At 37.4% G+C, this 12,821-nt stretch overlaps 1 protein-coding gene across 4 annotated transcripts in view; it reads left to right on the top strand.

The window, feature by feature from the left end:
* The window catches only part of GRM8 (glutamate metabotropic receptor 8), an 893,584-nt gene that overhangs the window by 522,718 nt on the left and 358,045 nt on the right, over positions 1–12,821 (top strand). For all 4 annotated transcript variants that reach the window (XM_042248768.2, XM_042248770.2, XM_042248771.2 and 1 more), the window contains exon 7: positions 11,845–12,045. In XM_042248768.2, coding sequence (XP_042104702.1) covers positions 11,845–12,045 — 201 coding nt within the window. The remainder of the gene's footprint in view (positions 1–11,844; positions 12,046–12,821) is intronic.

The following is a 12,821-nucleotide window of genomic DNA, read 5'->3' as shown; positions in this document are numbered from 1 at the left end:
TAAGGTGTCTGATAGAAGCAGAAGCTGATTGAATTAATTGGAAGGCAGCAAGAGAGGTCATCTTGTCTGGTCCCTGTCCCTATGAAGGATGACATAGAAACTCTCCCAGACAGATTGCAACCTGCTTTAATCAGCCTCTGGCATTATACCTACACCTGTGCTGTGACCCCTAAAATTAGGAAGAGAAGTGAAGGACCCAGTCAGTCACCCAAGGATGGACCACATTGTACAGAGGCAATGACTGTTTTCCTTTTGCATTTGGGCAGTCCAGAACTACAGACAGACACCCTAAAATGTCCATTTCAAAGATTTTCATCTTATACTCAAAGTACTTCAGGTTTTCTTTGTTTTCTAAGTTTCTGTCATCAAATCCTTGCTTTTATATTTTTGGCATTTTTTACCAAAAAAAACCCATGCATCTTTGAATGTTATTGGTTTCCACTGATAGTCTTGTTAAGTTGGCATGAGAGCCTTACTGTAACTCACCCCTTCATTTCTTCCCGTAATTCACTGAGTAATTCTTGTAAGGCTTTTCATTTCATGATGAGCAAACTCATTTCGAGGTTCTCTCAAGTTTTACTTATTCTTGATGGAACTCAGTTATGAAGGGAGCAAAAATGCAGCTGAAAAGAGGCAAAAATGATATGACGGGAAGAGCCATGGCACGAAGTGGCTAAGGTTCTATCATGGTTCTATCTCTTGATCAGCTATCAAAGCCAAAGACATCACTCAGTGTCCCGCTACTTTAGTTTCATTGTTTGTAAAAGAGGAAGACTGGACTAGGTCTGTGAGTTTCCATTTTTTTCTTTTTTACATCACTGAAGATTAGTAATGTGTTGTACATGGCAACCCAGTACAGACATGTCTTGCAACTGAAATAAAAGCTTCAAGAATATTACTTCCTGTTACTATATGTGATGTGCTTGATTACTCTTTTCTTTAAATGTATGCTGTTTGTGACTCACTATACTGATTTTAAGAACCACTAATAGGTCATGGCATAAAAGTTTAAAAACAGCAGAGTGGCTGATTTTTAGGGTTGTTTTGGTATGAGCATGGCTAGTTTATTCATTACAAGTTCAAGATTTCTTCATGATTACTGTCACCCTGCCATTTGTGCTTCCTTATTTCCCTTTCTCACCCAATCATTTAGATCTTAATCCTAGCATTATTCTATGACATCAGGGACTAGGTGAGTGATTTACCATTGTATCCAGCTCAGTGCTTAGTATATCATACAAGGACAAATGAAGATAGACAATAAAGACGAAAACAACATCCCCTTATATAGTACTTCCTATTTTCAACACACTGCCTTATATATGTTAACTCATTTAATTATGACAATCCCTTTGGGGTGAGATACTATCACTATCCCATTTTACAGATAAGAACACTAAGACATGAGGTATTCGGGAACTTAAAGTCCCATAGATAATAACTGGTGATGCTGAGATTTGAACCCAGGCAGACTGGCTGCAGGGTGGTTGTTCCTAATCACTGAACTAAATTGCCTTCATTATACTTATCGAATGAGTATAGGAACCTATATCCTGGGTTTATATCGTGATTTCTTTTGTTTGTGTAATTGGAAAAGTGTTGCACATTATGGAAGATGAACTATGTTATAGCCCCACGTAACAAATAATGGTGTCCATTTATTCACTGTGTAATATGCCAGATCCTCTACGTTATCTCAGTGCTTACACAGCCATGCATCTTAAGTGTACATTCCTATTTTCTGAATAAAGAATAACTCAGAGGCAAAGTCTCAAATTTTCATCTTCTGATCTCAGAGCCCATATTGCTTGTGATTTTTTTTTGTTTGTTTTGTAGAGGAGAGAGGACTTAATCCGGGACTTCTTGGATGCATAGAGTTTAAATAAGGAGAGAAGAAAATGTTGAGCATTAAAAGTAAATTGGAATTTAGGAATTATACCATGAAGAATCAGTTAAAAATAAAATGAAAAATTCTACTTGATAATGTTCAAAAACACAAAATATTGAGGAATTACTTGAAGGGAAATGAGCAAGTAACACATCTGTCTGAGGATTCCAAAAGACTTGAATACGTAGAAATCCTCTGTCCACAAATGGGAACACTTGAATATTGCAGCTCTACAGAAAGTCTTCTACAACTAACTTAAAAAATGGATGCCATTCTAAGAAAAGATTCAATTACTGAAACTAGTTTAAATAATTCTAAAGTTTATTTGTAAAAATTATCAAGAATTAAAAAAATAAAACTACTGATAGAATTTGTATGAACAGATGGTACAATCTATAGAATTACAACATTTGTAAAAAGCAAAAAAGAGAAGAATAAAGGAGTATTGGCTTGTTAAGAGACAAGCATCCTAGACCAGAATTTCCATATGTACATAGTCCAAGAATGTATAAGAGTCTGATATGTGTTAAAAGGGCCTTTATATAAATTAATGGGAAAAAAGAATATTCATTCAATAGGAGAATAGGTTTGCAATTTAGAAAACATAAAAATCAGATCCTTACCTTATACCAAATATCATTTTGGATATCAGGAATTAAATGCAGACACTAGAATCCATTAAGTGAACTATATCTCAAGCGGTAGGAAAACCATGCTTTCCTAAAATATGGGGAAATCCTCATTAAAGGTGAAGTGAATAGTGCATATTTTAAAAGTATACCAGAATTATCTTAAGTTTTAGAAATAAAGAGGGAAAGAAAAATGATGTGAGGCAATGGACCAGTGTGCAAATATTGGTTAATATGGTGGATCAATAGATATTCTCTATTTTCTTCTTTATACTTTTCCCCTCACTTTTCTACAAAGACTGTGATTTACTATTATAATTAGAAAAAAAAATGTTTAAGGCAAATCTTAAAGTGTGTCATAGGGTCTGCAATGACAAGTATAATATTCTTTTGAGTGGAAGGTGGGGCATTTGAAATTGAAAACCCTTGAAATCCTGTCCCCTGAAGGGGAAATTATGAAGAGGCAATTTGAATTCTTCAATAGGGGAGCTTTAATACACTTTAAAGAGAAAAACTCAATGATAAAGTCTACTATTTATCAGCATCTTTATATACTGTTTTGAATCAAAATTTGACTCTAATGCATATGATCTAACATAATTATGTAGAACAATGCAACTGTTTGAATTTTATAAAATGCCTATTCTTTGTTTAGGGACCTCTATACATCTATGAAATGACATTCTTTTCTGAACACCTTTCTTTTAAACTGGTGGTTTTGCCTGAAGATACACTCAATCTTATTTGCTACCTACCTTAGGTTTTTCAGAGTTTTAAAAAATCCCTAGGGCATTGCATGGAAAATTTAACACCTGAAGGGGACAGCTGGCACCTGCCTGAAGCATTTTCCATTTCCTGCCACGCACAAAGGAGAGATGTTATTGTGGGCTGCTGTAGCACTCTTCACTGGTTGATTTACAAGTGTCTTCTGATGTGTCCTCAGGCAGCCAAGAGCTTTCAATTCTTGGGACTGTATATAAATTACAGAAGAAGATGGAGAGCAGGTGATTCTCTATAGTGGACCCTTATCTTCTCATTTTTGCATGCCCTGTGTAAATAGATAAAGCCAAGGCTCAACCTAGTTGGCTAGTCTAATGCATCTGTTTACAAAGGTCCTTGACAAAGCCTGCTATAGAATCTATGAAGCAGGACCTTAGGTGTGCAGTTCTCTCTTGACCTTGGTGTTGTTTTCCTAGAGAAATCCTCTAGACAAATAAATACATGCACAAAAGTACATTCTTACCCTCCAAAGCTAAAATGTTCATTTATATTTTATAAACATAAAGTTATAGGTCTTATTAACTTTGGTTTTCACTACAAATATCCAGTCACCTTGCTTATGAATTTCAGTCATTTATGCTAATTTCATCTCTGGTATATGGTTGAAATTCACAAACAAATTTTTTTTGTAGTTTAGAAAAATGCTTAAGATGTTATTGAAATGTATTTCCCCTGCTTAGCATTTCAATATAGATACTGTGATTTATTATTTGTTAGTGTTTGTTAGGATTTCTGTAAAAGTGTATATTATTTTATAATATTCTTTAAATCCATCTTTAAAGATTCACACACACACACAACAGACGCACATGAACACACAATCTCTATACTTTGCTAGGAGATAAGCCAGTCATAATGGCTGAACATTAAACAGGAATTCAGAGAAGTAAAAATTAAGCCTGAACTGAGAGAATCAAAGAAAACTTCACAAAGGAGGAAGTTAAGCAGGAAATGGCAGAGGTTTGGTGTCGGACCTGACCTGACCACTTACTGTCGTGACTTGTATGATCCTGGATAAATTATTCAACTTTTTGAGTCTTAGTTCTTTTATCCATTTAAAAAAAGGATGAAGAAGAAAAAAGGAGTAATGATAATTTATGATCAAAGAGAGGCCATCTGTGAAGAGTCCTGCCCATTGTAATTGTTGCTGTCCTCACTCTTCCCTTTCATATCTTCATAACTGATTTTCCATAATTGATTCTTTTAACATTTGGATCAAACTAAAAAGATAAATGAAAATGTTTCTCCTTTGTGAGGAACCAAATTCAATATATAGCTCAAGTCTAAGAATAATGAAAATGTAGTGATTCAGTTAATCAGTCTGAGAATTCAAGAAGAAAAATCCAAGCTGACATTTGGTACTTTTTTTTGTTAGTGAAGAATTTCCAGGTCTTGGTTACTGGATATTCCCAACTGTTTTAGAGAATTGAGTTAGTAGTATCTGTTCCATCACACCCTAATACAATCTTCAAGAGATCTTGGAAAGTGTAAGAAGGAAACAGAAATAAAAGAAGCTGACCTAGATTCTAGAATTTTAGAACTGAAGGGACCCATATTGATCATCTTGTTCAGTCCTCTAATTTCTACTGAGAAATAAATAAATGTCAGAGGGATCATGACTTGAGCATAAGTCTTTGAATTTGCAAACCATTGGTCTAAAGGCAGCATGGTATAAGGTATTTTACTCCAAAGTGAAAGTGTTAGTCGCTCAGTCAAGTCCGACTCTTTGTGACCCCATGAACTGTAGCCCACCAGGCTCCTTTGTCCATGGAATTCTCCAGGCAAGAATACTGGAGTCATTCTGGGTAGTCAATACTGGGTAGTCATTCTGGGTAGTCAATACTGGGTAGTCATTCTCTTCTCCAGGGGATCTTCCTAATCCTGGGATAGATCCCAGGTGTCCTGCATTGCAGGCAGATTCTCTGTCATCTGAGCCATCAGGGAAGTCCATTTTCCTCCAAGATGGAGTAAAAATTATTTCAGCGTTATAATCAACTGTCTCACTGTTATACAGTTATTCTAGACATTTGGGCCTGTATTCTTTCAATAATTTGATAAATTTATATAAAGTTTATCTTATATAAATTATATGCTAGAGGATATAAAATACTATAGAATTTAAAAATCAGTCTTTTTAACTGCAATAAATGGAGCCTTCTTGTTCACCTTGTTGCAGGAAGGGGAACCCCTTTCAGGGCCAGAAACTTGGCTCTTGTCTAAGTCTTGGAAATGAATTGTCTGAGGAGACACATGTGCTGGCAAAGCAAGAGATTTTATTAGGAAAGGGAACCTGGGTGGAGAGTAGTAGGGTAAGGGAACCCAGGAGAACAGCTCTGCCACATGGCTTGCAGCCTCAGGTTTTATGGAGATGGGATTAGTTTCTGGGTTGTCTTTAGCCAATCATTCTGACTCAGAGTCCTTCCTGGTGGTGCACGCCTTGTTCAGCCAAATGGATGCCAGAGAGAAGGATTCTGGAAGGTGGTCGGACGTGTGGTGTCTCCTTTTGACCTTTCCCGAACTCTTCCGGTTGGTGGTGGCTTATTAGTTCCCTGTTCCTCACCAGGACCTCCTGTCGTAAAACAACTCTTGCAAATGGTTACTATGGTGCCTGGCGGGGGGGGGGGGGGGGGGGGGGCGGCTTCAGTCAGTGTGCTTCCCCTAACAATCTGATTTTCCAAATTCTGTTACTGGTGCCATTATCTACTATCTATCCTCAAAACTCCTGAGTTGTTGATTGCCTCTAACTCTTACTCCCATATTTTATCAGGTTTCTAAATACTGTTAATTTAATATCTAAAATATATTTTCTCTCATTGTTTTCCTTATCCACCGTTTCAACCTCTTTCTGCCCTGTCTCCCGTCTTGTATCTCTACCTTTAACTTATATTTGTTTCAATTTATTGGGTTGACCAAAAAGTTCATTCAGGTTTTCCGTAACCCGAACAGACTTTTTGACCAACCCAGTACTTTACATATCATTCCCAGAAGTAATTTTAAATACCAGTCTTGGTTCTTTGTTTTCAACTAAACAAATTTAGTATTTAAACTAAATATTTAAGATGCCCCTTGACCTGATCTGAGCTTTAAATTGAAAAAAAAAATTAAATATCACTGCTGCTGCTGCTAAGTCGCTTCAGTTGTGTCTGACTCTGTGCAACCCCATAGACGGCAGCCCACCAGGCTCTCCCATCCCTGGGATTCTCCAGGCAAGAACACTGGAGTGGGTTGCCATTTCCTTCTCCAATGCATGAAAATGAAACGTGAAAGTGAAGGCGCTCAGTTGTGTCCGACTCTTAGTGACCACATGGACTGCAGCCTACCAGGCTCCTCCATCCATGGGAATTTTCAGGCAAGAGTACTGGAGTAGGGTGCCATTGCCTTCTCCTACTGCAGCCTAATTTGAGTTGAAATCTTACCTAAACCTTGGAGAATGAGATGTAGACACCTGGAATGCAGTGAAGAAAGTTACAGGGTGAACATCTAAGTGAGGTCCTGTGGTTTGAATATCTCAGGTTATATTCAAGGACCGGAAAGTGGGGCAGAGAAAGGTAGGGTGGTACCAACAGATGAGGCTGGAGAGATGGAGACCCCATCACAGAGGTCCCTGTGAGCAACTTTCCCAGTCCAGTAAGGTTCAGAAAATTGTCCCAGGTCTTTTGAATTGTTCAGCTTGTACCCTAATCCAGGTCTTCCCATCTGGTCTATCTTGTTCTTCAGGCTACCTCCATCAGTCAGCTTGTCTTTCCACCTTACCACTGGGCCCATGTTTTTGTCCCTCTGCAGTTTGGGAGGTACACATAATTCTTTTGCATATTCTAGTGCCTAGGAGTTATTTCTGTTTAACTGAAGATGCTGATGTTTCTTTCCCATCCTTCCCCTATTGTGTCCTTGAAACAAAATCGGTTTAAATTCAGTATAAAATGACTTTGTTTGCCGATATGCTAACGATTACTTTTCAGTGTGTGGCGCAGTTCTTGGCATGATTTTGCCGGTTTTAAGAATGACTGTGCAGTTACTACATACATGTGCCTGTCAGGAAAGTGGATCAGAGTATGACAGTCCTGTCTCTGGTGTGTCAAGGACTGGGGCAAATAGAGGTCTTATGGAATTCAGAATGACTTTTAAATTTGGTCCTGTATGCATAAATTTGTTTATTCAGAGCAGCTCACATCTTCTTTTCTCTCTTACCAGCTTCCTCACAGCAACTGCAATAAAATGATTTAATTATATAAAATACTTGCTGCTTACAGAAGAAAAAGTCAGGGAGGAGCTAAATAAAGAAATAGTTTTTAACCTACACATTTAGAGTGTGGAATTATCTTTACTACATGCTAAGACTGTAGTAAAAAAAAAATTCAACCGGTTGGATGTTTGCTTTCCTGGGAATAAAAGGTCTAATATGATTTACATTTTTTCCATTGAATTGACCAACTGTTTATGAGATCATCACTGCAGTAACATTATGAGTTTTATAATAATTTTAGGAAAAGGAAGATAGCACCTACAGTCTCAGTTTATGAAACTAAACTATCTCCTGAGAAACTAGAAATTCTTGGAAAACCAAGCTCAACAGCCATGTATCAAAGAATTTAAAATTCATATCAGGTTCATTGTAGGAAGTCGTGTTGAAATGTATACAGCACTTTGCAAATTAGAGCAGTTTTGCTTTTTTACTAAGAAGAACTAAAACCAAAAGATGCACCTTGGGGTGCAAAAGACCTTACGTGGTATTACCCAGACAAATAAGCATTTCCTCTGTGTTGCAGGGACAGGAGATGCTGTCAGAGTTTTGGATTTCATTAATGAAAACATAAAACAATCTTGCTATAAAATTTATGAGGCTGACTTCATCTCCCACCACACAAACACTTAGCTATATGTTGTTAATTTTAAGCAAAACACTAAAACACATCACAACTTTACAATCAGTGTTTTAAATGGATGACTAACACACAGCCTTTGACAATATTTAGCACTTTATAGCAATACATTAACACCAACTTTAGAAACTATAGCATACTGAAAGTTTACAGCCAATCACGTTGATGAGTCACTGTCAGCTTGCAAAATTCTTCTTTTTGATGATAAGAGAAGCAGATATAGGAAGTGAGGGGCAAACTCTAGCTCCTATAAAATCTTTACCATCATTATGAACTTGAAATTTTAAGGAACAGAAAAACATTGGGTTGGCCAAAAAGTTCGTTTGGGTTTGGGTCTAAACAGCATGAAAACAAATCAGATGATTTCTTTTAAAATGTAGAAATGGTAATAGTGGTCAGTTTTTCAGTCTGTCATCATGCATATACACTGATTTGTGAAAAACGTCTTGTAGTATCCATTGATGTGTGTGGCAATAGTCACTAGACAGCCTTATGAACTTTAAAAGAAAAAAAGTGAAGTTGGATATATTTAATCTTCCCTCAAACTAATTGGAGTTTATCATTAGTTAAGGAAATAAGTAGTTCGACTAGTGAAAATAGATATCTATGTTTTGAAATTACAGATTATTCATGTCCTCATGTTGGGAGATTCTGATTCATTAAGTTTGAATGGCGCTGTTTAATCTGTACTTAAAAAAGATAACCAAGATGGAAACAACTGCTCCGGGATGCCTAGTCTTTATTTTCAGTTATCCAGTTCAGTGATGCAAAATAAATGACACAAGATCTCTCCATATATAGATAGGGACCTATCCTCAATGTAGTTATTTCAGGTTTTTTATCACTATATTTCCCTTGTCAAATGCCTCTTTTTTATAAGCAACCATGCTCGTCTGCCCAGGACTGTCCAGGTTTTGGTCCTATGACCTGAGAAACTCCTCAGTCCTGGGCAACCAGAGTAATTTGCCACCAGATAAGCTCGTTAAAGAAATAACTGAATCTTTTTGGTCACTGTGACCATTCTTCAATATTTATTTGTGAGTTGTCTACTTTGTGGTTAAAATCATGGGAGAGAAATTTTAGGTAGAAGCTGGAAGGACTGTTTTCACGGGTCACTTGATGAAATTCTGGACATAAGCATTGAATACTACCTGGGAGCCTCAATCACTTAGACCTGAGTATAACAAGTGATTGAGGTTTCCTAGGTGATTCGGTGTTAAAGAATCTGCCTGCCAATGCAGGAGACTTGGGTTCAATCCCAGGGTCAGAAAGATCTCATGGAGAAGGCAATGGCACCCCAATCCAATACTCTTGCCTGGAAAATCCCATGGATGGAGGAGCCTGCTGGGCTGCAGTCCATGGGGTGGCTAAGAGTTGGGCGCACGACTGAGCGACTTCACTTTCACTTTTCACTTTCATGCATTGGAGAAGGAAATGGCAACCCACTCCAGTATTCTTGCCTGGGAAATCCCATGGACAGAGGAGCCTGGCAGTCCTTGAAGCTGGAAAGAGCCAGATATGACTGAGCACACATGCATAGAGGAAAAAATGTTCAATGTTGGATAAATGAAAATGAATAAATTAACTACTACATTTGTCTAGAAAAAAGTCACTGATTTTATCAGAGTATAGGACCCAAATATAAAATAACCACTTAAATTAATCTCTCTAAATTTAGAGGAAATATACATTAGTGTGAAGAAAGATAATATTTGTTGAACTTAAAGACTGTTTATTAAAGTTGACTAACTGACATTTATGGGAAAATTTAAAGTGCTTGCTTTTGCTCTCTCCTAGTGTTATCAGATGAATAAAGTTTAAAGGAATGTGAAAGTGAGAGGAGATCCTTTTTACTTTCCTTAATAAGCCCTCAATGTCCTTAAGTCACTTGAAGGCATTCTGGACATAAGCAATAAAGATTATTCTAGGATCCAGGAGACAAGACACTGAACAGAGATAGAAAGACCTGGTTTTTTTTTTTTTTTTTCCTTGTGTATTCAATATTCTTGCCATCTACCCCATTCTTCTGGTGACTAAGAGAATATTGATGTCAATTTGGAGAAGTGGAAATGGTTCCTGTATCTGCTCTGGGTGTCTAAGTGAATTTCACTTCCATAATCTTGGTTTCCTCATCTTTAGAATGACAAGGCTGGATTATAACTAATTATATTTCATCTAACTTTAACATTAAATTTATCTTCTATTTTTAACTCTGTATTTATATCACATGTTAAATAATAAACATGAAGTTAAAGGTATAATTTCCAAGGCCTATTCTCAACCCTCAATAAACCTAAAACAATTATTCTGAATGACTTCATTTTAAGAGCTCCGCATCATTTATACAATGTATAGCAAGATGACTATAGTTAACAACGCAGTATTGCATACTTGAAAGTTCTTATAGATCTTAAAAGTTCTCACCACAAGGAGTAAAAAGGGAACTCTGTGAGTGATGCATATGGTAACTAACCTTACAGTGGTAATCATGTCACAGTATGCATGTATATTAAATCATCACATTATGTTTCTTAAACTTACATGGTATTATATGTCAATTATATATCAATAAGCTGGAAAAAATAATAGAAACGTAAAATTGAGTTTTTATTTGAGAAGAAATTAAGAAAACAAATTGAATGATTCTTCTAAAGATAAAAGCATTGGTTGCTGAGTTGTGTCCAGCTCTGCGATCTCATGAACTGTAGCCAGCCAGGCTTCACTACCCATGAAATTCTCCAGGCAAGAATACAGGAGTGGGTTGCCATTTCCTTCTCAGGGGGATCTTCCTGACCCACGGATCAAACCTGGGTCTCCTACACTGCAGGAGGATTCTTCACCATCTGAGCCACCAGGGAAGCCCTAGAGATAAGCAGTGCACTTAAGGAAATATTGTCATTTAATATTTACAAGAAGAGCTCCCAAACAGCACTTTTTAAACAGGGACAGACCTGGGGTTATAAGGGAGATCTTACTTTGGGCCACTTATCAGATAATGCTCTGGGAGCTGAGGTGAATGAAAAGAACAACAGTCTACACATTTTAGTTTAGAGATCCAATCACTACCAAAATACTAGGTAATTACTAACATGTACAGTATAATAGAACTCAATAAGGTGGAAATGAAGATAATGAAACTATATGTCTTTTATTTACTTTATATCTTTGTGTTGCTAATGGGATAGTTTCTGTTCTTTCTCAATAAAAATTCAATACCCAGCTTAAAAACCTAACTCAGTAAGAATAGGACTAAAATAATCAAGAGTAAAATCAAATAGTTTTGTCTCATTAGGTGTGCCTCAGATGGTGAAAATCTTAGCCCTTATTCCATCTTTTAGTGAAATCTAACCCCAGTTGATGGAGAAGGCAGTGGCATCCCACTCCAGTACTCCTGCCTGGAAACTCCCATGGATGGAGGAGCCTGGTGGGCTGCAGTCCATGGGGTCGCTAAAAGTTGGACACAACTGAATGACTTCACTTTCACTTTTCACTTTCATGCATTGGATAAGGAAATGGCAACCCACTCCAGTGTTCTTGCCTGGAGAATCCCAGGGACGGGGGAGACTGGTGGGCTGCCATCTCTGGGGTTGCACAGGGTTGGACACGACTGAAGTGACTTAGCAGCAGCAGCAGCAACCCCAGCTGATGGCTTTCCATTCTTTTACAGGGCTGGAGCGAATTGCACGGGATTCATCTTATGAACAGGAGGGAAAGGTCCAATTTGTAATTGATGCTGTGTATTCCATGGCTTATGCCCTGCACAATATGCACAAAGATGTCTGCCCTGGATACATTGGCATTTGCCCACGAATGAGTACCATTGATGGGAAAGAACTACTTGGTTATATTCGGGCTGTAAATTTTAATGGTAAGTTGCAACTTTTTTGGTATCTAAACACTTGAGAAGTGACAGGGTGTGGCTATTCTCCCTATATATAGAATATTCTCCAGCAGAGTGGGAAACATAGGATGAGAAGCAGTTCCCCTTTTAATCAGAAGTGTGAGTTTTTCCACCTGCTTTTAAATCTCAAACACATTTTTTGGTGTGTGCTACCATTTATCTGTTCCTGAAAGAAGCAGAAGTTAAAAATAAGCTGCTATCAATCAAAAATCGCTCTTTCAGAAACAACTTAGGAGGCTCATTTGGAACCACTGACAACAGATTAGACTTCTTCGAAAATGTTTTGTTCATGCCATTATTAGAGAAGGCATTGTTCACATTTTGTTTTAAAACCGATTTTCAGCATTTTAAACAGGAAGATGACTTGAGGAAGAGGGAGTGATTCAGAGCTGCTGTATATTTACATTCTAAAAGCTCTGGGTTAAGTTTCCACAGCTTCTTTTTCTTTGTATTTCTTTCAACAACTGGGTCAATTTGAAGCAATGAGCTGTATCGTGTAAGGCAGAACTACATGCTATGAAGTAGAGATGAGATTTGCCTACTGCCGCAGCAGAAATGCTGCTTCTCCAAGTGACACAAGAAATTAGTACAGTATATGCTGGATTCATAGTACTTGGCTGAGAATAGCCAAACTGCCTGTCTTGAGTGATGAAACTATTGAGTTCTGTTGTTCTTTCATGAAAGTTGTAATGGTTGCTGCTCACGACTTTGACCATTTTTTTCAAATGAAATGATAGAATGCT

Source organism: Ovis aries, chromosome 4 (genome assembly GCF_016772045.2).
Source record: "Ovis aries strain OAR_USU_Benz2616 breed Rambouillet chromosome 4, ARS-UI_Ramb_v3.0, whole genome shotgun sequence".
Classification (NCBI taxonomy): Eukaryota; Metazoa; Chordata; class Mammalia; order Artiodactyla; family Bovidae; genus Ovis; species Ovis aries.
Note: the sequence above shows the minus strand (reverse complement) of the source record. Positions and strands in the feature narration are given on the sequence as shown.